The 22,294-nt window shown below is 54.2% G+C and overlaps 9 protein-coding genes across 9 annotated transcripts; 4 read left to right on the top strand and 5 right to left on the bottom strand.

Annotated features, from left to right (window-relative positions):
• Nucleotides 1-583: 583 nt before the first annotated feature.
• J4E85_002413 (uncharacterized protein) lies at nt 584-2,233 on the bottom strand (the record flags this gene model as incomplete). Its single annotated transcript, XM_051466691.1, has 1 exon — nt 584-2,233. The coding sequence occupies one exon, from the start codon at nt 2,231-2,233 to the stop codon at nt 584-586; it is 1,650 nt and encodes a 549-aa protein (XP_051329546.1).
• Nucleotides 2,234-2,545: 312 nt separating this feature from the next.
• Nucleotides 2,546-4,041, bottom strand: J4E85_002412 (uncharacterized protein; the record flags this gene model as incomplete). The annotated part of the gene is made up of 2 exons (XM_051466690.1): nt 2,546-3,381; nt 3,432-4,041. The coding sequence occupies 2 exons, from the start codon at nt 4,039-4,041 to the stop codon at nt 2,546-2,548; spliced, it is 1,446 nt and encodes a 481-aa protein (XP_051329545.1).
• Nucleotides 4,042-5,912: 1,871 nt separating this feature from the next.
• J4E85_002411 (uncharacterized protein) lies at nt 5,913-7,295 on the top strand (the record flags this gene model as incomplete). The annotated part of the gene is made up of 3 exons (XM_051466689.1): nt 5,913-5,928; nt 6,039-6,109; nt 6,171-7,295. The coding sequence occupies 3 exons, from the start codon at nt 5,913-5,915 to the stop codon at nt 7,293-7,295; spliced, it is 1,212 nt and encodes a 403-aa protein (XP_051329544.1).
• Nucleotides 7,296-7,670: 375 nt separating this feature from the next.
• J4E85_002410 (uncharacterized protein) lies at nt 7,671-8,996 on the bottom strand (the record flags this gene model as incomplete). Its single annotated transcript, XM_051466688.1, has 6 exons — nt 7,671-7,850; nt 7,899-8,008; nt 8,055-8,411; nt 8,457-8,606; nt 8,655-8,778; nt 8,829-8,996. 6 exons carry the CDS (start codon nt 8,994-8,996, stop codon nt 7,671-7,673), a joined length of 1,089 nt encoding a protein of 362 aa, XP_051329543.1.
• Nucleotides 8,997-9,458: 462 nt separating this feature from the next.
• On the bottom strand, nt 9,459-11,163 carry J4E85_002409 (uncharacterized protein; the record flags this gene model as incomplete). Its single annotated transcript, XM_051466687.1, has 2 exons — nt 9,459-9,845; nt 9,892-11,163. 2 exons carry the CDS (start codon nt 11,161-11,163, stop codon nt 9,459-9,461), a joined length of 1,659 nt encoding a protein of 552 aa, XP_051329542.1.
• An 869-nt stretch (nt 11,164-12,032) lies between these two features.
• On the bottom strand, nt 12,033-12,942 carry DID4 (ESCRT-III subunit protein did4; the record flags this gene model as incomplete). The annotated part of the gene is made up of 6 exons (XM_051466686.1): nt 12,033-12,164; nt 12,212-12,420; nt 12,467-12,515; nt 12,561-12,621; nt 12,674-12,888; nt 12,937-12,942. 6 exons carry the CDS (start codon nt 12,940-12,942, stop codon nt 12,033-12,035), a joined length of 672 nt encoding a protein of 223 aa, XP_051329541.1.
• A 611-nt stretch (nt 12,943-13,553) lies between these two features.
• J4E85_002407 (uncharacterized protein) lies at nt 13,554-16,318 on the top strand (the record flags this gene model as incomplete). The annotated part of the gene is made up of 2 exons (XM_051466685.1): nt 13,554-15,912; nt 15,960-16,318. The coding sequence occupies 2 exons, from the start codon at nt 13,554-13,556 to the stop codon at nt 16,316-16,318; spliced, it is 2,718 nt and encodes a 905-aa protein (XP_051329540.1).
• A 399-nt stretch (nt 16,319-16,717) lies between these two features.
• J4E85_002406 (uncharacterized protein) lies at nt 16,718-19,168 on the top strand (the record flags this gene model as incomplete). Its single annotated transcript, XM_051466684.1, has 1 exon — nt 16,718-19,168. The coding sequence occupies one exon, from the start codon at nt 16,718-16,720 to the stop codon at nt 19,166-19,168; it is 2,451 nt and encodes an 816-aa protein (XP_051329539.1).
• Nucleotides 19,169-20,023: 855 nt separating this feature from the next.
• J4E85_002405 (uncharacterized protein) lies at nt 20,024-21,775 on the top strand (the record flags this gene model as incomplete). The annotated part of the gene is made up of 3 exons (XM_051466683.1): nt 20,024-20,522; nt 20,570-21,565; nt 21,672-21,775. 3 exons carry the CDS (start codon nt 20,024-20,026, stop codon nt 21,773-21,775), a joined length of 1,599 nt encoding a protein of 532 aa, XP_051329538.1.
• Nucleotides 21,776-22,294: the final 519 nt, after the last annotated feature.

The raw sequence follows: 22,294 nt of genomic DNA, 5'->3' as shown, positions 1-22,294 counted from the left end.
AACCGCGTCCCCGTTAGTCGCCCGAAGAGTCTCCGAAGTCGTGCGATGGCTGTATCCTTGCTCTTCCCAGACGTAGTAATAATACACCTCGTCGCGTAATTCTCGAGGAAGATGAAAGAATACCGACTGATGCTGGTCCATGATCATGGGCTTTTTCGACTGCATCTTGGCGCAAGAAAGTTTGTGTATGTTGGAGAAATGCGTCGCGCGAAGCTTTTGATGTTGAGCTGAGAGTGTGTCTCCCATGGTAGCGAAAGGGCGCTGCCAAGGGCGCAAGGGCGATGGCGTACCATAATTATCTAGAACACAGAAGTGGTACAGCGAATATCAATACATGTAAGTCTAAGAGTCAACAGTACCTCGGTGGCTGATTTAATTGCACAAGGAAGATCTGGAAGAAGAAGACAACATAGTTCAGATGGATGATACACAGTATTGTGGAGTGAAATGATTGGACAACGAAGATGAGATGTCCTGAATTCATCAGCCCAAACAGCTTCCTGATCACTCAACTTCCCCTTCCATGAGTTTGTTAGGCTATCACCGACAATGTTGGTGTATTCCGCCCATTCATCCTCTCTACCTAGTCGGATTCGTTGACCTCATTCTGTTTAAAAAGCATATCAACCCCCTCCATGTATTCTGTCCAGTCCACTTCAATATAGTCTCTGTGCTCCCATACCCCAAATCGCTCTTCATGTGCAGCGCACCAGCCTTCCGGTGGCTGTTCCAGGTTGCGAATTTCGAAAACATCCTCCAGGTCCGAAGGCCAATCGCCATCCTTTTCTTTCATCAGCTGGTCGATATCCCATATCTTTCCCATGTCTGCGTCGAATCGAGCTGGAATGCTCCCTTCGACAACCCCCTTGATCGCCTCCACGAAGCCTTCACCAAGAAAGTGAACAAAGTAGTGCCCTTGGAAAGTGTCGACTTTTGCGATCGATGTACACCCTTCCTCCCAGATTGCTACCCTGACAGTGGCATCGCAGATTTGTTGGCTCGCAAGAGGTGATGGGCCGTGTAAGACCAGATTGTAAGAGCCAGGCAGCGTCCCCAAGACAAACAGTGCTTTTGTCTCACTAATCCACATCCCAATCTCCTTCATTATAAGTTGGGTCCCTGCATCATGGGTCGCTCTCGAAGTACGTATGAGTGAGGTACGCCATATGTCTACTCTTCTCTCAATCTTCAATTGAGTGTTGGAGATACAAAACGGAAGTAGACCTCTTGCATGACTGGAGGATTCGGGGTCGCTTTGCTCGTCTTCCAGTATAGTGACCTGGCGGAGATGGCTACGTGCGGATTCGCTGAGGCGTGAGAGGAATTGAATTGCGACGGCGGCTGCAGAGAAGTATGATCGCCTTCCTCCCCGTATGTGTACCATATCAAAAGGATCAGAATCATCGTCGTGAGGTAGGAACTCTGCCACTGCCTCAAGGTCATCATTTGTGGGGATAGACCAGCTGTCAGGTCGCCACTGTAGTACTCGCTGCTGTTCTGCCTTGGAAGTGTATACGGGAACATGCTTCATAAGATAATCCTCGAATGCCTCCCAACGGGTGGCCCAGTGATTAGTTGCCACGAAAAAGGCCCTCCTCGCGTTAACATCGAAGTCGCTTGCAGTCATGTGCCAGAATTCAGGCTCCGTGGATATGATATCCAGCAAGTCTCGGATGATTTCGAATGTTTGCGCTGAGAACTCGTTATAATCGACTGTATCGACATCTTCAAGCTCACCCCATAGGTGTCCACGCGCTAGGGGTCCATCACTGTCTCCCTCTCGATGCAATTCCCTCATCTTCTTGACTGCCAGGTTCGCTGGATGGCGTTCGCACAACTTACGCATGGTCTCGGCTGTGACTAGAGGGTATGTCCATTCGAGCATGCGACTAAGTATGGCACCCCTTCCTTCATCGATGTAATAACCGAAGATTTGGGATTTCATGAGTTGGTCGGAAGGCCTGGGGAGATCGAGCATAGTACGGAAGGTCATTGTGTTGATCCCCAAGGCAATACCCTGCATCTCCGCCGCTGTCCTTTTGCAGGTATATTGAAGGCTGAGATCAATGCACTCGCCGCCGTCCATTCGAAGTGTCCCAGAAGTGGAGTCGTAGTAGTAGCCGTTCGCTTGGGAATAGTAGTAGTAGATTTCATCTCGCAGCTCTCGTGGAAGACGGAAGAGGAGAGACTGGTGCTGATCCAACGCGTTCTGTGGTGTCGGGTCCATTGCCATGGCTGAGAGGCCTTCACTGGATTAAGCGATTGTGATGTGACTTTAAAGAGAAGACACAGAAGCGGCGTCGCAAAGGCTTTGGATGGGTATCAGAATGCGATGGTCCGGGAACCCAAGACCTTTTACATGGGGAAACGCGAAATTCGGCACTAGTCAGACTCGTCAAGGGCGCTGTCAAGGGCGCGACCGAGGGCGCAACGGCGGAGGTGTACCATGGTACCTCGAACCCCAAGAGCGGTTTGACGAATGCCGAATTCTTTGAGTCGTAACGGGATTTGTATTGAAAAGACTGCAGCCTTCCATTCGTTCTGTCTAGTCCTCCTCTTCAAGTGACAATTCGTGTCCAGCATGCCTAGTCGCAGTCTTCACATATACGTCTTCGCTGAGTGCAGGCCATTCGCCAACATGGTCGTCCAGGAGCTGGTTGATATCCCACACATGTCCCATATCGGCCTCAATTCTTGCAGGAAGCTCACCTGTAACCATCTTCTTAACACCATCCGCAAAGCCTCTACGCATCGGGTAGACGACATAATCGGAGCTGGGACCTAATCTATGCTCGAGTACAGTGCAGCCCTCGTCCCAAATGGCAAGCTTGATGAGAAGGTCGCTCAGCCGTTGGCTCGCTCGAGGTGTGGGCCCGTGAAGAACCAAGCGAAAGGATTCGGGCGGCATCCCGAGCCTCTTGAGGAACTTGGTTTCAACGAACCAGGGCGCAATTCCCTCGATTCCGTCTTCTAAACCCATGCGCTCGGACAAGAAGTGCTGGTGAAATACGTCTACTCTCCTCTCAATCCGAAGCTTGAGGTTTTCGCAGCAGAAAGGAATAAGGCCTCTAGCGTGAGTTTGCCTATGTGCCTCGCTTATTTCGTTTTCCTGGATGGTAATATTGCGTAGATGCGTCCGAGTGGCTGGTGGCAAGCGCTCTAAGAATTGAATAGTCACCGCGGTAGCCGAATAGTACGTGTCATCCAGATACCACCCTCGGTCAAAGTCCTCTACTATTGCAGGAGGCCGTGGGAGAAATTCGAAGATCGTGTCAAACTCAGCGCGATCCGGCATTCGCCATGGGTCCGGGCGCCATGCAAGCATCAACGCCTGAATCGTCTGATTTGGGTACTCCAAATCTTCGTGTACAATCCTACCGTCTGTGCAAAGTCAGAGAACAGCTCAATTTGACTAGCCGAAGCATGCCTACTGTCGTTGTCTTCAGACTCTCTGGTATACTCTTTGGAAGTCAACCGCCAGAACTCTGGGTGGGTGGATAGGATTTGCAACAAGTCTTGTAGTAGAGTTGTGTGCGCTGTATAGTCTATACTCCAAACTACGCCTTCATTAAACAGTGTCCCGGGGCTGAGCCAGTGAATCCTGTCGCCCATCCTGATGAACGCTTTCTCGATCTGCTCCGCCGCGGTACTATCCGGATGCAGCTCTCGTAGGCGTTGTATAGCTTCGAGCGTAACCAGAGTATAGGACCACTCGAACATACGTCGGAGAGGTCGTTCTCGTTCACAGAGAAGATGATTCCATAAAAGCGCGTTCGAGCATTCGCTGTCAGGTTCGGGTACTTCGAGCTTTGTACGGAATGTAACCCTGTTCACCTGCAGAGCCAGACCCTCCATCTCGGTCGCAGTCTTCTTGCAAGTGTACTGCAAACTTAAATTGATCGGACGTCCGCTAGCCTGTCGAAGCTTGTCAGACGTGGCATCATGGTGGTAGCCGTCTTCCTCAAGGACATAGTAGTGGTAGATCTCATCGCGCAACTCCCGCGGGAGACGGAAGAGAAGGGATTCGTTTTGTTCGTTCATTTTGATGAGGCGGTGTTGGTGTTTCGAAGCGTCGCGATGAGGAGGGCGGACAGGTGGTGAAAAGACGTCCAAGCGTACGTCTAGTGGCTGTCGTGCGCTGTCGACGTGTCGACCGGTAAAGTTTAATCGATGAGCAGTACAAGCCGACGAATTGTAGTGTGTTTCGAAGCAAGAATTTGCCGAAGAACTTTAGATACTGACCGTAGCAATCCCGCTCGCGCAAATTCACCGTCGGTATTGTTGGCTGTGAGGAGTTGAAGTTGCTAGGCGAAGGGCGCGCGCACATCGAAGGGCGGCATCACTCACTAAAGAACGCGCCCTCCATCTCCATTTTTATCTCGCCTATGAGAGAAGATGGGAACTGTACGCGTATACATACAAGATATACATAAGGGTTGAGCGTGTGAAGCTTGAGGAGCGGTGGTTGGGTGTTCGAGAAGTGAGGCGGGCAGTTTGCCGGCGGCAGGCGGCAGTCGGGTTTCAACCACCCAGCCACCCAACCGGTCATCAAGGAAGTAACGAGCACTTGAGTTTGACAGTGACAGCAACGGTTATTGTCACATAATGGTGCAATCGATCGCTTCATCGACGTTCAAACTTTGCCGCCGATTCCATCCGCCTTCCAGAACGAGGTGAAACAAACGGTAAACTTTACTCAAGGCTCTGCGCAATGTGTTGTAACACGGCCTCTTCAGCTTACTCCCAAACTAAGTTACGATCGCAATCAATCTTCTTAGGATGACAGGTTTCAGCAAAATGACGCGAACCTTAGATTCTGCTCCCGTAGTAAGACAGAACCGAGTTTAATAACGACGTACGCTTCATAAAGTCATTGTCCCGCCGCCATGGGCTAGGCGATGTATCTCAACAAAGACGCTATTGCTTTGACATCATGCTCACAACGACAATCGACGGTAGCGACTTTGAAATGATTTTCTTAGGACGCGGACATCTTTCACACGCTAGTGAGGGTAACAATGTGTGCTCTTTGGAGCAGGATGAAGGCAGTGAATGTCTCGACCTCTTTCGGACCCTTTCTACCGTGATTTTGGGTCAGCAGATGTGCAACCGGACCAAAACAAGGCATCTGAGCCTTCATTCATCTATCAGTTCAGTCCAGAATTGCGATCTCGGGCGAACAAAGGTACTTACACTCTACACTCCCAGCTTAACGCTACTTTCCACCTCAGAACCCTCTACCCCCGCAGTCATGGAGGCCACAACCCACCAGCTGTCAACATATCCTCACCTCATTCCCCTGCCTACCTCAGAGACTAACTACCATCGCCGGCAGCCTAAGATCCGGAGTATGTCTGACGTTGACATACAACGACTCCGACGCTCAGACAGTTTTATGAATCACAACTACCATATCAACACAACACCCACGAGGCCCCGTCGCACAATTTCTGGCTCAACTACACCAGAATCCAAATACCGGCCACACCATAGGAAGGGCGAGTTACGATACGACTTCAGATTCGGCAACGGCTTCGAGCCAAAAGAAGACGCACGCCGCAAACATGCTCGACATAGACGGGATCGAAGCAGCGTCTTCACAGTCGCAAGCGCACACACACTATGCTCGATACCTTCGGAGCCGCCAACCCCTACATCGCCTTCGCAATCTTTCCTAGACCTATACTCACCGTCTCTCCCTCCTTCACCAATCAAGGCTTCACATCCGGCATACGCGACAGCATCTCACTGCACCCTGACGCCCCTAGAACTACAAGACTGCATAGCACACGGTCGTTATTGCCGCATCAAGACATTCCTACTCGACCTTCTCCACCTAGATCTCAAGTCCTCGTCTTCTGCCTCTACCCCGAGGACCTCGATGAGGACGAGCTGCAGTCACAAGTTCCACCATGGACGGTGCAAGAGGTGCGATTTACCCGAAGCTATACTCCCGTACATTGATGGCGGATTGCTAACATCGGGTTTCCATTGCAGGGATTTTGGATGTGAAGAATGTAGTGATAAGCATATGTCAGTTCAGGAAGAAGACTGGGTGGAGCGAACACCCTCACCGTTGGATATCTCGGATGAAGCACCGCAGATTGATGTAAGTCTCACATACCCTCCTCTCTTTTCCCCGGCGTATCACTAACATGACTCTCCTATAGCCAATCGCTTTCATCCCCATCTCCACCACCCGACCCCATCCTCTTGACACCGGCAGCGACTCCGCATCTACATCGACACCGAGCTCTCATTCCAGCTTCTCCTTCTCCCCATCCCTCTTCGAATCCACGCCACTCCCCCAAGACACCCCAGCGAGCCCCTCACCGTCAACAAGTCCAATAAACTACTCCCTTCCCATCCCCTACTACCGACCGTCCCGCCCAACCAGTCCAGCAACACCATCCCGTGCCCGCGTCCCATCCGGCTTCACGGGCTTCACGAGATACATATCTCCAAGAAGCTCCGAAATCACACCCAGCACCTCAGTCATCGGCGAGAATATCCCCGCCACCGCTGTAGCAATGCTGCAAGCCTCGCCAACTACTATCCACATCCGGCAACCTCTTTCAAGACCTGGCACCGCTATTCAGACTACTCCATCACCATCACCTTTATCCACTCCAGTAACTGAGATTGGAGACCCACTCGCGGATACACCGACACCCACTCTCTTCATCCGAAGTTCGCACTCACGGCCTTCCCCATCACCATCGCCTCTATCCACACCGGTGACTGAAAGCGAAAACCCGCTTTCGGATATCACACCTCAACCCTCGCCTACGACGACTATCATCCGCCATTCCCCATCACCTCTATCTACACCAACAACCGAAATCGAGAACCCCCTTTCATCTATCGACGACTTCCCCCTTTCCACCCACTCCTCCCTCCCCACCACCACCACCACCACCAGTCCGCCCTCCTCCCCCGACTCCCGCACAACAATCCTGCTCCTCCACCGCGCCCTCTCCACCTCAACCACCACCAGCCAAACAGACACGCACCTAATCCGGACCGCGCGCCTCGTCCTCGGTCTCGCCGTGCAAAGCGCCGCAGGCCGCATCCCAGCCGACATCGCGGAAAAGGTGTCTGCGCAGCTGTTTCCGGAGGAGGGGCAGGACGTCATGGGGAAAGAGGAGTTTGAGGCGTTTGTAAAGGAAAGTGTGGACAGGGGGGAGGTTAGTGTGGTTAGGGGAGCGCAGATTTTGGAGTTGGTTGGGGCTAGTACTAGTTGGGTGGGGGATGGGGATGAGGATGGGGAAGAAAATGAGGAAGAGGGCGTGTAGAGTCGAGGTATTGTGATTGATTCGAGGCGTCTGGCTGGGGAGAGTTAGTTTATGTTGTTTTGGGAATACCCGGCGTTTATGCTATTCAAGATACCATTAGAAAGTGGGCGCTGGACGCGAAGATACTTTAGAGACTCGAGAAGAATTTATAATATGTTAATATTGACTCGCTAGACCTCCTTCATGACTCGAATTCGCGAACTTGTTTCCTCCCAGGACGCCTTATATGATATCTTGAATCATTCCCAAAACATGCTCTCAGTCCTCCCATCAGGACATTCACTCATCTCAATCATCACACCTCCTCATTCTCTGCTCATGCAGTCTAAGACTCTTAACATGGCTCGCTGACAAGTGGTCTAGGATAGCGTCGTTCTACTCGTCCTCCATGCCTTCCAGTAGCGTATGCTCGAGAACGTCGCTCAGCGTCACCATGCCCTTGAGCTTGCTGTTTTCGTCGATGACGACGAAGCGGTGGACGCGCGACCTGCGGATTGTGTCGTATAGGGTGGACATATTGTCGTTGAGAGAACAGGTGAAGATTCCAGGGAAGTCCTGGGTTTTGTTAGAAGTATATGGGTGGTGAGGAAGGAGAAAGCATACATCTGAGCGCTTTAGTAGCGCATCGCCGACTGTAAGGTTCAGATCGTCGTATACACCGCCCTTGATAAGTGCAATGACGTCGACGGCTTCGAAGACGTTCAGCACAGTACCTGTGGATATTAGCCAAGTTTGCCGTAATCCAACACTACCACCTACCGGCTCTGTCCAGAATGGGCACACTTGATATGCTCTTCTTAACAAGCATGTGGATGACGTCCATGACCGGTGTGTCCATCGATGCAGTCGCGAGATCTTCGTATGTACCGACATTGAGCTCCTTCAGCGGCTTCCGCAGCTTCTGTGTTTCCTTGACGTTCACGGCGATGAACTTCAATATGCGGTATTGGGTGATGACGCTAACGACCATGGTTCTACGTGTCTCGTCATCGCTGTCGACAATGGGGATACGCCGCGCGCGCGATTCGAGCATCTTGCGGCATGCTTCGTATACGGGTCGGTCGGGGTGGATGGATATGGTCTCTATGGGTTTGACGCCCAGAGATCTCTCGATGTCTGTCTGTGTGAGCTTGTGTCCGGTATGCGAAGCCGAGCGCTTACCTCGCAGACTGTTCAAGCGGAACTGATCGACCCGCGCCAAAGCGTCTGGGTTCTGCCAGTAGTACTGTATGACGTTTATATAGTCTGATGTCGTGAGGAGTCCGGCAAAGGTAGATGACTTGGAATCCCATAGCGGCGCTGAGACGATGCCTACATACAACGTCAGCTCGTGCTTCTATACACAATGTCCGAGCTCACCATTCTGGTTCAGTATGTTCAGACTCTTCTTCACGAGCAGCGCCGTGTCAAAGACGATCAGGCGATAGCTTATAGGAAGGACATCGTAGCTCGTCCTGGCCTTGAGGAAAGCTCTGATGGTTCTCTAGCTCTTGTCAGCTACCGCAGCGACTGTCCGCGATCCAGGCTCCATACCAGGCCATCCAGTTGCTCGCGGTCAACAGCTGAAAGTTGGCGCGGCTGCTCTTTCGGGGGTAAAGGCGCGCGGGACTGTTGGAGCAGGTCCCTCGGCGTCACAAAGGCGGGTCGCGCATCGCTCGGGAGGGCGTTGGTCGTAGAGTCTGCCGTGTCGACGCCCGACATGATTATCGCGTTGCTCCTCGGAGCCGCATGAGCGTGACTCCAGTGATCCAAGCTTCGGGGGTAGATGCAGCGGGAATGGGGGCTAGTAGACGCAGGATTTCTTGAATGCGGTGAAAGTCGGTGCAGGTAGAGGCCCCACGATCGTCATTAGCGCATCGTGGACCTGGAATGTCAATGCGCAAACACGCGGGGCAAACAGATGTAGCATACAACAGACAGCAAACATGTACGTGTGACAAGCTCGTCTTTACTTGCTTTGCTTTGATTACATTGAAGCGCTCAGTTCTGAGATACGGCTAACCTTAGGGAATGCACCCGAAAGAAACCTGGTCCCAAAGGATCCTCAGGTACGCTAGAAATCATACACTGCCGCCATCTGTCCATGAACATTGCACGCCGCCTGCCCTTCCAAGATATTCCCCCATTCATAGTATCCATATGCCAAGTCGTGACCCATCCACACTATGCGTCGTGTTTCCTGGCTGCCTTTGCGGCGTCCAAGTTGAGCTCAGGACCGGGCTCAGCCTCGGCCTCCTCCATAATAATTTCCTGTGCCGCTGCTTCGACCGGTATCTCAGGCTCGCCAATTGACTTCTTCGCTTGTGCTACGATGGCGTCTGCCTCGGTGATTCCGCCCTTCATGGTCGACTGGTCACCGTCCACACCCATCGCGGCGTCGTTCTTGCGCTGCCGAAGAGCCTTGTTGTCGAAGCGAACGACCATACAGGAGAGGTTGTCGGTCGAAAAGCGTGCGAGGGCGTAGTCGACGAGCTTCTTGGAGGCTTCTTGCGGATCGTGAACTTGGCGGACTAGGTCGACGGCTTCCTGGTCGGAACAGACATCCCAGAGCTATAGCTGTTAGCAAATGTCATGAATTTGTGACTGCATTACTTACACCATCGCAAGCGAGAATGAGAAACTCGTCCTGCTCGGCCTGAATCACAGTCTCGGTGGTGTACGGGTGTCCGGTGACCAAGTCCTTCATATAGGCATCGCCCAGTGCTCGTGTGACAGCAAGGACGCCGTTAACGCGGTTGTTGAGAATCAAGCCGCCGGCACTAGCAACACGGCGTCCCTCGTTCTCGTCGCTGCCCTTGTGGTCGTAGGAGAGGCGCAGCGCTCGGCCATTGCGGCAGAGGACAATACGCGCATCACCTACGTTGGCGGTGTACAGCACGCGCTGTCGGCTGGCCTCGTTGCGTAATCTCGCCTCGACTTGCTGTTCAGCCGCGGGCTCCACAGCGGAATCGGTAGCCTCGCCGCCTTCGCCTGCGTGCTTGATAGCCGATACAGCCGCGGGTGCAAAGAGCACTGAGCCGGTGGACGATTGCGCATTAGGTACTCGGTCCTCCCACCTCAGAACTGCAATGACCGCGGTACAACCACTGTTCTTCAAAGGAAGCTTCTCCAACTGCTGGTCGACGACAGTGAAGGTCTGATCGAGCAGCTCGGGTATCGGGGTGTTGGGGTTCTTCCGGATTGTCTCTTCCAGGATCAGGTGAAGCTTCTTTCCACACCAGTCGGCAGCGAAGGTTCCGGCGTGTCCGTCAAAGATGGCGAAGTATCCGTTGTCCGTCTCAACTACGGCTTGCGACAGAGGGTCAGACTGAGTGGAGCTGGCGTCGGAGATGGCGCGGGCCTTGTCGGCGGCATACGAGGGCGCTGGGGTGCTCAAGAAGTTGTACAGGTATGCGTGGGTATCCTCCATCGTTCGTCTGCACTTCTTGTTCTTATCCTCTGTGACACCGACGCGGAAGGTAGATCGTGGGCCGGGCGCCGACTCGCCAGCCGAGTTGTTGAGGGAGCCCTGGGGGACACTGAGGGCAGCATCCGACTTGCCCAGCTTCTGCATGGGCGTCTGGGGGGCGGCCTTTTCGGTCATGGTGTTGTTGGTCGTGTTGGTGGGAGAAGAGCCGCCTAGGTGCAGCGACTGTTTCGCGCTCGAGAACATGTCGCGGGCACGCGATACGCCACTACTCCGTCGTTTTCTCTCGGTGGGGGCGGAAGCGTCACTGGGCTTGCGATCTATGGAAGCGGAGCCGTTGCTGGTTGTGTTTGTCGGTGCAGCAGCTGCGTTGTCCGCCACTGGGGCTGCGGGTTTGGGCGCGTCATGGTTGGCAGGGGTGTCGACGGCGGGACTCTCGTCGTCCTTTGCATTGCCAAACATTTTCGAGAGCAAGCCTCCCTGGGCGCTCCGACGCCTGTTACCTGCCAGCTTGGAGGATGGCGCTGGCGTTTGGTGACTGGGTAGTGGCGGCGATGCAGATGGGGCGGCCGAGGCGGCGGCGGATTCGCGGATGAGATAAGCGGGGCTCGAGGGACAAGAATGTAGGAAAGATGTAGACGGATGCAAGGGGAGGAGTCGTGGGAGTCGTCGGTGCTAGGTGTAATGACGTCGAGGGTGTATGGCGGGGCGAGCAGCCGGAAATATCAATTGGCGCAAGAGAAGGCTTGACACTGCGAAAAGATGACAAGGCGCGGGCACGTTCCAGGGTTGAGATTGGACGATCGTCGAGATAGCGTGGGCGGATAGGTAGTGAGTGGCAGACAGCGCGAGCACTGGGAACCCGACTGCTTGTTGTGGAAGTGCGGGGATCAATTGCGCAGGTACTCGACTCACGAAGGCGACCCCGCTAGGTACTGCGCGGGTGTGAATGGAGGCGACGGCGCAGGCCAAATACACGGTCCTGTGACTCTGCTATATCAACCAAGGCTAGCATACCCAAAGCAAATCCAGGGTTTTGGGCTGCGGATCAGCACGATCTAGGCTCGCGCGCATGCAGACCGGCGCGTACTGTGGAGCCGGCCTGAATTGACTAACATGTCTATGTACAACCGCCGGCCATGACTATCCCGCAACATGAACAGCGGAAATTTGAGATCTTCAGATCTTCATACGCAGATTGCACTGTCTCTTGACGTGATCAAGAATGAACGCTCTATTCAAGCCGTCGGCTAGAGATCTATGCATGCTGACACCGAGCCAAGAATGCTGCGCGGGCATGGCGAAGTTGCTTCTGGTACTAGCCCTTCACCTCACCTTCTCAGGCTGTCCAAGCGTGCCTGGAGGTCGTCGTCATCAGGGTCAGCTCCGCCGCCGCCAACAGCCTGCGCCACCCTAGCTTCAGGTACTGCGTTCTTCTGCAGTCCGCTGGGCGTCTCGCCAAGCTATGCGACGTTAGCGATTGCGGTCTTGGTAGTGAGAGAGTACTCACAGCCTGGCCAAGATCGATGCCTATCTCATCCAAGACCTGGTTGACGACGTCTTCGCTCTCCTCTTCGTCTTCCATGCCAGTGGCATCATCGATAGCGTCGTCCATCATCTCCTGCCGCTGGTCCATGATGTCGTTCTCCTTCTCAAACTCCATGGCAATGCGTTGGAGCGCGGGCAGGTTCATCTGCCTGTTCATGCTTCCGAGCAGTGCTGCGCATGTTAGACTAGTCTAGCGAAAAGTTGTACATGTACTCACTTGTCGCGCCCTTCATAGACTGCATCATCTGCTCGTTACTGCGTACGGTCTGCCCGCATTAGCCATGTCCGTTCCTAGTAGGCATACGCCATACCTGTATCCTGAGCGAAATCGCCTGCAGTTGTGTGCGCATCTGGTAGAACTTCTGGATGTATCTTGCGTACGTTAGCCATGTCCTATCAGCAATGCGACAGCGACTCAGCATACCGCCGTGTGCGCACCAGGTCCTTTGCCTGGATGCGCAGAGGACCCATCTGCCCATTCTTTGCGCTCTTCTTGATATCTGCGACTAGCTTCTTCTCCTGGTTCTCAAGCTTCACGCGCTCGCGGTCTAACTCTCGCTGCGTCTTCTCGAGTGCGCGCTGGTGCTTCCGCAACCGTTCCGCCGGCGTCATGCGCTTTCCGAAGGCCCATTCTACGATCTTGCAGGGTTGTCAGCATGGGCTATGTACAAGGGAAGGTATACATACGTTCATGGTTGCGACTAGATTGGGCGAGGTTTGTGGAGGATCCTGGGGTAGACTTGGAGATGTGGGTGCGGCGGGCAGCGCGATACGAACGACCACTTCGCTCAGATTACAAGACTAGAGGAAGAGACCAGCTCTGGATAGGCGAGTGTTTGTGCGAGAGGAGCCGAGACGTCAAGTTGTAAAAGTGGCTGCCTTGCCCGATTATGTCATTTGATGTTCGGCCGGGTTGAGGCGTGGAGGGCAAGATACGCAGACGCAGGTATGGCGATGCCGAGCCTCGAGGGAATTATCTACCACTTGCCCGCCTCTAAGCAAGCGCAATTCTAGTACACCAATTCACCCAAATGATTCACGCATTACACAGCGCCCAGCCAGACGTGCAAAGGTGGACGTGAAATCGCTGCACACGTGTATGCCGCGGCAGTGCCCTGGTGGGCGTGTAGCTGTCACGACAGCCAATCCCTGCTTGGGTGCGAGGTGGCGTGTGCACACCAACTCTGACGTTGTCTCAGCATATTCTTTCTCGACACCGCCTCTCTCCACAACTTCACACCCGCCCCTCCGCATCTATCACGACATGCGCCCCTCCTCATAGCGCAACCACCCGAACCACCTCGATGAATCCCGATCGACGCAACGGCCGCCCCTCCTCGCCCGGCGAGTCCTCCAGCAGCGGCCGCCGTGGCCAATCCGACGACTTCGTCCCGCGCCGGAATGCTGGACCCGGATACATGACGGTCGGCGGCGGCAGCACCACGAGCGACGCCGCCGCCCGCCTCGTCTCGATGCTCGACGAGGACTCTGGCTATGGCGGAAGTATGCAAGACGGCGAAGGCAGCGGCATGAATTGGCGGTCTAACATTGGCGAAGACAGACCATCACCGATGCTGTCTGCCGGGTCAGGGAACGCCGAACACGAACGCCAGCGCAGCCATGTCCTGCAGCTGCGCTACAACCAGAACAAGAACGCCCTCGGCCGCGCCATTGCTGGCACCATCGAGACGCTGAAGAGTTTCCAAGAGATGAACCTGAAATGGCCGGCCCACTACCCCTCGGTCCAGGTGGCAGAAAAGCAAAAAGCACATCTCCGCAACGAATCACGGCCCGGCCTGCAGCACACACAGTCGGCCATGGGCAACTTCGACCCCGACATGCGCTCCCCCGAACGACCACGAGGACCCCGCCGAGCGGGCACGACGATTGGAGATGACTTTGGCGAATCGAGCTCAACCGCCGAACAGAAACGCAAGGAGGAGCCCAGACTCGTCACGCCACAGCTGGCCCACGACTTCTCCGTCCTGAAGTTGGAACTGCGCATGGGAGGCCGGAACCAGACAGACCTGGTACACTCGCTCGAGAAGAACTCGGTTGCTTCTCTCCTCGACGGACAGATCCAGCAGAGCATACGCCACCTTTTCTCTCTCAAAGAGCGTATCGAGGACACATCGAGCAAGGTCCTGGTCACCGGAGATCTCAACGCCGGAAAGTCAACCTTCTGCAACGCTCTCCTCCGACGCAAGGTCCTTCCCGAAGACCAGCAGCCCTGCACAAGCATATTCTGCGAGGTGCTTGACTTCAGAGAGAACGGCGGAGTCGAAGAGGTCCATGCGATTCCCATCGGCTCGACATACAACCGCAACGACGAGAGCACCTATGTTGTATTCGACTTGAAGGACCTTGAGAAGATCGTCATTGACAACGACCACTTCTCACAATGCAAGATCTACGTCAAGGACATCCGGGACGTGGATGAATCTCTCCTCAACAACGGAGTCGTCGACATCGCTCTCATTGACGCCCCGGGTCTGAACGCCGACTCTCTAAAGACGACCGCCGTTTTCGCTCGCCAAGAAGAGATTGACGTTGTCGTCTTCGTCGTCTCTGCCGCCAACCACTTCACCGAGTCCGCCAAGAACTTCATCTTCACCGCCGCGCGAGAGAAGGCATACATGTTCATGGTGGTCAACGGCTTCGACACCATCCGCGATCAGAACCGTTGCCAGGAAATGATCCTGAAGCAAGTCGCCAATCTCAGTCCCGCCACATTCAAGGAGTCCAGCGAACTGGTGCACTTCGTCTCCAGTAACGCCATTCCCATGGGTGGAGGTGGGAGCCCCCCGGATGACGACGGCGACGATGACCCCTCTGACAAAGGAAAGGGCAAGGAAGCAGAGAAGCAGCGCGACTTTGCTGATCTCGAGGCCTCGTTGCGACGTTTCGTATTGGAAAAGAGGGCGCGATCCAAGCTGGCACCCGCCAAGACCTATCTCCTCAACGTGCTAGGAGACATGAACAACCTTGCCACTGTCAACCGAGATGTCTCCCAGAGCGAATTGGACCGTGTCACCAAGGAGATCCAGGCGCTCGAGCCCGAGTTCGAAGAGTCAAAGAAGTCGCGGACAGAAGCCGGAGAGGCGGTTGATCGTATGGTCGAGGACACAACATCAGACGTCTATGGTTACACCCGGGACACGCTCAACAACTCTATCGCCAGGGTGGCAGAGCAGGATCTTGGCATCGAATACCCTGGCCTCTTTTCAGCCTACCAGTACGCCGAGGACATCAGAGACTCCATGCTCCACGAGATCACCGAAGCGGTTCGCTTGTGCGAAGAACATGCACGAACCCAAGCGGTACAAGGCTACAACGGCATTAAGAACTTGGGTGTTTTACATCTTGGTAACAACCTGTATGCCGATGTCATGTTCCGCCCAGAGAGGATGTTTAGGAAGTCAGTGCACGCTCTCGCGCGCCAAGTGGACATCGACATCGACCTATGGGACTTCTTCGATGTCGCCAGTCTATGGGAACGACAAGAAAAGGCTGCCGGTGCTGGTATGGCCATGACTGTTGCCGGTGTAGTAGGTGGCAGGTTGGTCGGCGGCGTCGGCTGGCTAGACGGTGCCCTTGGTGCTGCAAAGGTCATGGGTACAAGCAACATGAGGAGACTGATCATCCCCGGTCTCATCGCTGGTGGTAAGCACATCCTTTCACTGTCATTTGATCTATACTAACGTCTCTAGTTGCTCTCGGAGTATCATACGTCCTGGCTTCCGTGCCCAAGTCGCTACCTCACCGCCTCAGCGCAAAGCTATCTCAACAGCTCTCGGCGATCGACTACACACACTCTAACGCCCTTCGCATCAGCTCCGAGGTTCGCCGTGCACTCAAGGGCCCTGCCAACGATGTCCGCATCGGCCTACAGAGGAACGTCGAGAAGCTCCAGCTGCAGAAGGAGGAGACAACGAAGCTCAAGGCGGAAACCGAAATCGCTCGCAAGTACTTCGGCAACCTCGTCCGCAGCAGCAATGACCTGCGCCAGACGGTCCAGCGTGTTGACCTGGAGGCTGCGCCACCAGCGATTAGCAGCCCGATGCAGTAGATGTTGTTATGCCCTTATGCTATTTGAAAGAGTCACGGCTTACGCGTACGAAGAAAAGGATCAGCATGGAGGCGTTTGCAGGTGTTTAGGATAGGCCATGATGAAGTAATCTTGCCCGCTTTCTCGGTGTACATAGAATTGACCCAATACCCCTCTTGCCCTTTGGCCGAAATCGATAGATAGATACATCCAAATCCTGAACATGTGAAATGATGATAATTGTGAGAGCTACCTTTTGCCAAGCTGTCGTGCGTGGACCCTGTACGTGGATAGCAGACACGCGTGAGTCGAGACCTCGGATCTGCGCACGTCATCCGTCCTGCGCTACCTACCGTTGCATTCCCGCCTGCCTGCATCCACCCGCTCCATGGCGGCTCATGCACGACCGAAGCCGCCCTGATGGAAACTAGAAGAGACCCCCGATCCTTTCTCTTCTTTATAATCCTGCTGCTGCTCATCAACTCGCCCGAACAGCAACAGCCAACCTTCAATGCGCGCACCCGTTACCGAGAGCTCATCGAGCGCGAATTCTACCAACTCGATATCCTTAATCGGACGCGATACGGCGATTTCAACCCAAGGAAGGACAGGTGGCTCAATGTCACTGGGCTGCGGGATGAGGATGGCTTTGCGTGGGACTTGCTGGACCCAGTGAGGCAGAAGGCAAAGGCGCAGTCTGAGCGACTACTGGGAGATGGGTGGAAGGCCATGCTGGATGGGCCGCTGCAGGAGGGGGAAGCCAGCATGCCGGTATACAAGAACCTGTCTGGTTACGTGCAGGGAGAATGGACGCGCTCGCCTCTGAGTCGCATACGGCATCCCAGCGACATGGGCAACGCCTCAGCCATACCCGACGATCCCTTCGGAAACATGGCGGTATACGACAGGAACCTGACTGGTGCAGGTGGACCGTTGCGGATACACGTCACAGAGCTGGAAGATAGAATGCGGAGGAATGCGAACAAGACTATATCTGAGATCAGCGCGAAAGTGGTCATCGGAGACAAAGACAGCTTTGGGGGCAATTGGTGGGAGTTCGTGGCACACGGCGTTCATTTTTTGAAGAGTGGAACTGCTGTTCTGACGACTACGAGTGATCGGTTCGCGGGCATCTTCGCTTTGCCTCATTTGCAGGTTACTCCTTACTTCTACTCGACCTCTCAAGAATTCCTCAATTGGACGATACACGAAGCTATAGAACGACAAGAGAAGAGAACCTTCCCGAACTGGAATCCCTGGACATCCGCCGCGGAGGGCAACAATGAAGGCATGTTCCAAGGGCACCACTGCGAGTTCGTCTTGTATCTTCAAGAGTTTCCAAGTCAATCCAACGTCGACATGGACTGGCTCGAGCACGAGCTCCGCTTTCCTACTGGCGCTCCTATCCCACACGATATCCCTCACGCCATGTCCATGGTGGGCTTCTCTCCAGATTGTGGTTTCGTGATTGAGTCAAAGGGTCCTCCAGATTTTCCGCCATCAGAAGCCATGCACCTGGTTGGATCCAAGACAGAAGATTTCAATGTCCGCGCGAGACACGGCATTCTCGCTTTTGCCATCAGTCTTGCGTTCCAACTTTCCTTCACTCTTAAGCAGATGAAAGAGACCGCAACGCCGTCCATGCGCAGCCGGGTCAGCTTCTATACAATCGCTATGATGGCCCTTGGAGATGGCTTCACATTCTTGATTCTCATCTTCATGTATTTCTTCCTCGGTACGGCACAGTTGGCGCTGTACAGCATCGCGTTCATAGCGCTTTTCTCTGTACTGACACACCTACGCTTCTTGATGGATATCTGGTCTGTGCAAGCAGCGGAGAGAGCCCGTCAGGAGCGACAACGAAGTCCTGCAACTACTACTGCGACCCCAACTCCAGCTCCTGAGCCTGCAGCTCCAACACCGCCCACCGATGGTGGTTTACCTTTGCCAGCTACTGCCGCTCGACCGCCACGTCCACCTACTCCCATCATCATCGCACCAGACCAGGACGACCCCGACGAAGATCTCACTCCGAGTCCAAACAATACGCCCACTCCCGCCGGCGCTACGACAACGAATGCGAATCCCCGGGCCGAGCTTGGTGCACTGTACAGCCGCTTTTGCCTTATGCTCATAGTCTTGTTTTTTGTGACTATACACTTTGGGACTGCTCGCACAACGTACCGCGCGATCTACTTCGACGTCATCACTTTCGTCTATCTCTCGTTCTGGGCACCGCAAATCTACAGAAACATCATGCGCAACTGCCGGCGAGCACTGCGCTGGGACTACGTTGTAGGAACGAGCGTGGCCCGCATCGCGCCTGTAGCTTACTTTTACATGAAAGAAGACAACGTACTGTTTTCAAGAACAGACTGGAGAGCAATGGGTTTCCTGGCAGGGTGGGTGTGGATTCAAGTGGTAGTGTTGGTGAGCCAGGAACTGTTAGGTCCACGCTTCTTCATCAGAGATGGATGGGCACCCCCCGCATACGACTACCACCCCATTCTGCGCGAAGACGAAGAAGGCGCAACAATGCCCCTCAACATCACCACCTCCACAGACTCACCCACCACAATCGACGCCTCTGCCCCCGACGGCGAATCCTCCAAAGCCTCAGGTGAATCCAAATCGAAAGGCAAAAAAGTCTTCGACTGCAGTATCTGCGCCAACGACATCGAAGTCCCTGTCATACCCGCAGGCGCTGATGAGAGCAGTGTGGCTGGCATGGGCGGGACAAGTATGATTCTACAGAGAAGGCAGTACATGGTTACGCCTTGTCGGCACATATTCCATACTGGGTGTCTGGAAGGGTGGATGCGGTATCGACTCATGTGTCCGAATTGCAGAGAGAGCTTACCGCCGTTGTAGGCTAGATAGCTTGAATACAGTAATATTCTTCGGATTTTGCATCAGCACCATCAGGAGAGGATCTTGGGATCAGCATGCATACCTGATGATGTAGGTGACGCATGTCTCACTGTCCGCGTAAACAAGTGGATCTTATACCTTTTAGTGCGTCTGGCAGATCCACTTTCCGCAGTGGCACCAGCAGCGCAACGGTAACTGCCACAAGCTCCAGGGGTTTGCACGTGGTTCCATGCCAGCGCGCAGTCGCCAAAATGTGACAACTAAAACTAAATACATCGTACATTCACATCGCCACTTTCTACGTCAATTCCGTGTATATCAGTGACTCCAAGGTGTGCGGCAGTTATTATTAGCACGTCTACGCCACAGATCGCCGCTTAGACGCTAGGTTGTAGGGTACAGCATCCTTTACCGGTTCCACAGCTGGGGCTGAGTTGCGCATCACTCGCTTTCTGAGCCCCGGTCGGTCTCTGCATACGCAAACCGCAACCCTCAGCCTCTCGTTTCCGACATTCGCTTCGTTGCTGCGTTGTGTGCTGGCGTTGGTCATATAACAGCGGGTGCCTGAGTTTTTGGATTAACGTGGTCTTCTTGTTCCTCTTTCGTGTTTCCGAGACGCCGAAGGAACCCCTGGACTTACACAAGGCTTGCGCGAGGCTTGTTCCGGAGACGACGAGTCGTCGCACGCCCCCCCAGCTTAAGCAAGGCCAAACCCTTCGTCTACCCCACAACTTCATTGTTCGACAGAGTCGACCTCACCTGCATTGCGCCCTTCGACACGACGTACACCTGCTACTGTTGCGCATCACGTTGTGCACCTTCGCGCCTTCCTAATACCACAAGTGCCTGCCCATCATGGCGGCCAACGACTACTACGGCAACACCCAAGGGCAGTCGCATGACAGGAACGACGGGCCTCTGCCGCCGATACCCAGCAACCACACGCAACATTCCATCTCGCCCGTCAGCACGCCCTTTGGCGACCGGCCCTACCCAACCCAAACCGCAAGCAGCGGAGCCCTCGGCGGCTACCCCATCGATACATCGTATTCGAATACCTCGTACCAACCCCCCACACAATATAGTTCGACGGCACACATCAACGACCCGTACGCGCGGCAACCAGACCCGTTTGCCGACCAGAACGCAATACCGCTTCAGAACCAACCGAAGATGGATGGCAGCAGTCCGACACGGTATAATGGTGACCCAGAGTACTATGGTATGGGCGTAGAACCACGGCGGAGAAAGAGCAAAAAGAAGAAAGGCATGTTTAGTGGACGGGTGACGTGGGTTGTGTATATCCTTACAGCGGTGCAAGTTGGTGTATTCGTGGGAGAGCTGATCAAGAATGGTACGTCTGGCATCTGTCACTATAAGAAACAGACTAACAACCCCCAGGCATGTTAACAGGCAGCCCCATCCAAACGAAACCCAACTTCAACATCATGATCGGCCCCTCGCCCTACGTCCTCATCAACATGGGCGCGCGCTTCACGCCCTGCATGCACAACATCAAGCGCGTCATCGAAGCGCAGCCAGGCCCCGTCGTAGACTGGCCCTGCCCCAACACGACCACCCTCACAGACAACAAATGCACCCTCGCCGAACTCTGCGGCATGGGCAGCGGCGTCCCCGACCAAACCTCCGTCACAGACTTCAAAGACCGCAGCCACGAACCCAACCAATGGTGGCGCTTCATCACGCCCATATTCCTCCACGCTGGACTCATTCACATCGGCTTCAACATGCTCCTCCAGTGGACACTAGGCCGCGACATGGAAAAGGAAATCGGTCCCCTTCGCTTCGCACTCGTATACTTCTCCGCTGGTATCTTCGGTTTCGTCCTAGGTGGCAACTACGCCCCCGACGGCATTACCTCTGTCGGTGCATCTGGATCCCTTTTCGGCGTCCTCGCACTCACCATGCTGGATTTACTGTACAATTGGTCTACACGCCGCAGCCCCGTCAAAGACCTCCTCTTCCTCCTCCTCGACATGGCCATCGCCTTCGTCATCGGTCTACTCCCCGGTCTGGACAATTTCTCCCACATCGGCGGGTTCCTAATGGGAATCGTACTGGGTATCTGTATTATCCACTCTCCCGAATCGCTACGCGCACGCACGGGCCAGAGTGAACCCCCGTATGCGACTGTAGATACGGCTCCTCTAGCTCATTCTGCATCGCTCGGTGCGGACGGAGATGAGGGCAGTAAACCAAAGACTAGCAATAGCAAGATCACGGCGTTTGCGAAGCAGCCCGTGGGCTTCTTCAAGGGGAGGAAGCCGCTCTGGTGGGCGTGGTGGCTTGTCCGTGCTGGGGGTTTGGTAGCGGTGTTTATCGGATTTATCCTCCTGTTGCGGAACTTTTACGAGTGGAGGAATACGTGTAGTTGGTGTAAGCATTTGAGTTGTTTGGTAAGTTCTATCCCCCGTTCTATTCATGCTCCATCTTGGGTTGTATCTGGCAGAAAGTATGTTTTTGCTAACGACATTCTCAACAGCCTATTACAACAAACGGAGTCTCGTGGTGCGACATGGGAAGCCTCAATCTTACGACGACGGACGCGCCGAGCAAGAGGAGTTTGAATCCAAGTCATTTGCCTAATATGATGGCGGAGATGGCGGTGGGACGGATTATGTAGATACGGAAGTGGGTTAGCTGAGATAAAGATGGAGATGTGAATTTTGTGGTTTACAATCAACGGCCTCTGCATTCAGAATTGATGGAGCATAGATACCAAGTATTTAACTTTCACGTCAGCCAAGACAAAAGCTCAACAGGCCTGCAGCCTACACTAACGTTGAAGCATGCAAGATAGGTGATCTGGCGTCGATGTAGGCTCCAGACCTGTTCACGTTTTTTTTTTCATGTATGAGGTGCTTTGGAGAACTGCATTTTTGTGCTGCCAAGTTGGGTACCTTTTTCTCTACATATCATCATGATTGATCGACTCGGGAGAGCACATTTAGGCACCCCGAGTAGGGGAATGAAAAGTAGTGCCACCGTGATATTGCCATGTGCAATCCACCAGACACCGACTGGTCCCGGAGGCAATCCATCTCGTCCCAGGGTTTTTGTCACCAAGACCACACACACAAACTCCATCCCATCCCTACCGCACCA

The sequence above is a fragment of the Alternaria conjuncta genome, assembly GCF_024043145.1.
Source record: "Alternaria conjuncta strain BMP 0040 chromosome Unknown scaffold_3, whole genome shotgun sequence".
Classification (NCBI taxonomy): Eukaryota; Fungi; Ascomycota; class Dothideomycetes; order Pleosporales; family Pleosporaceae; genus Alternaria; species Alternaria conjuncta.
Note: the sequence above shows the minus strand (reverse complement) of the source record. Positions and strands in the feature narration are given on the sequence as shown.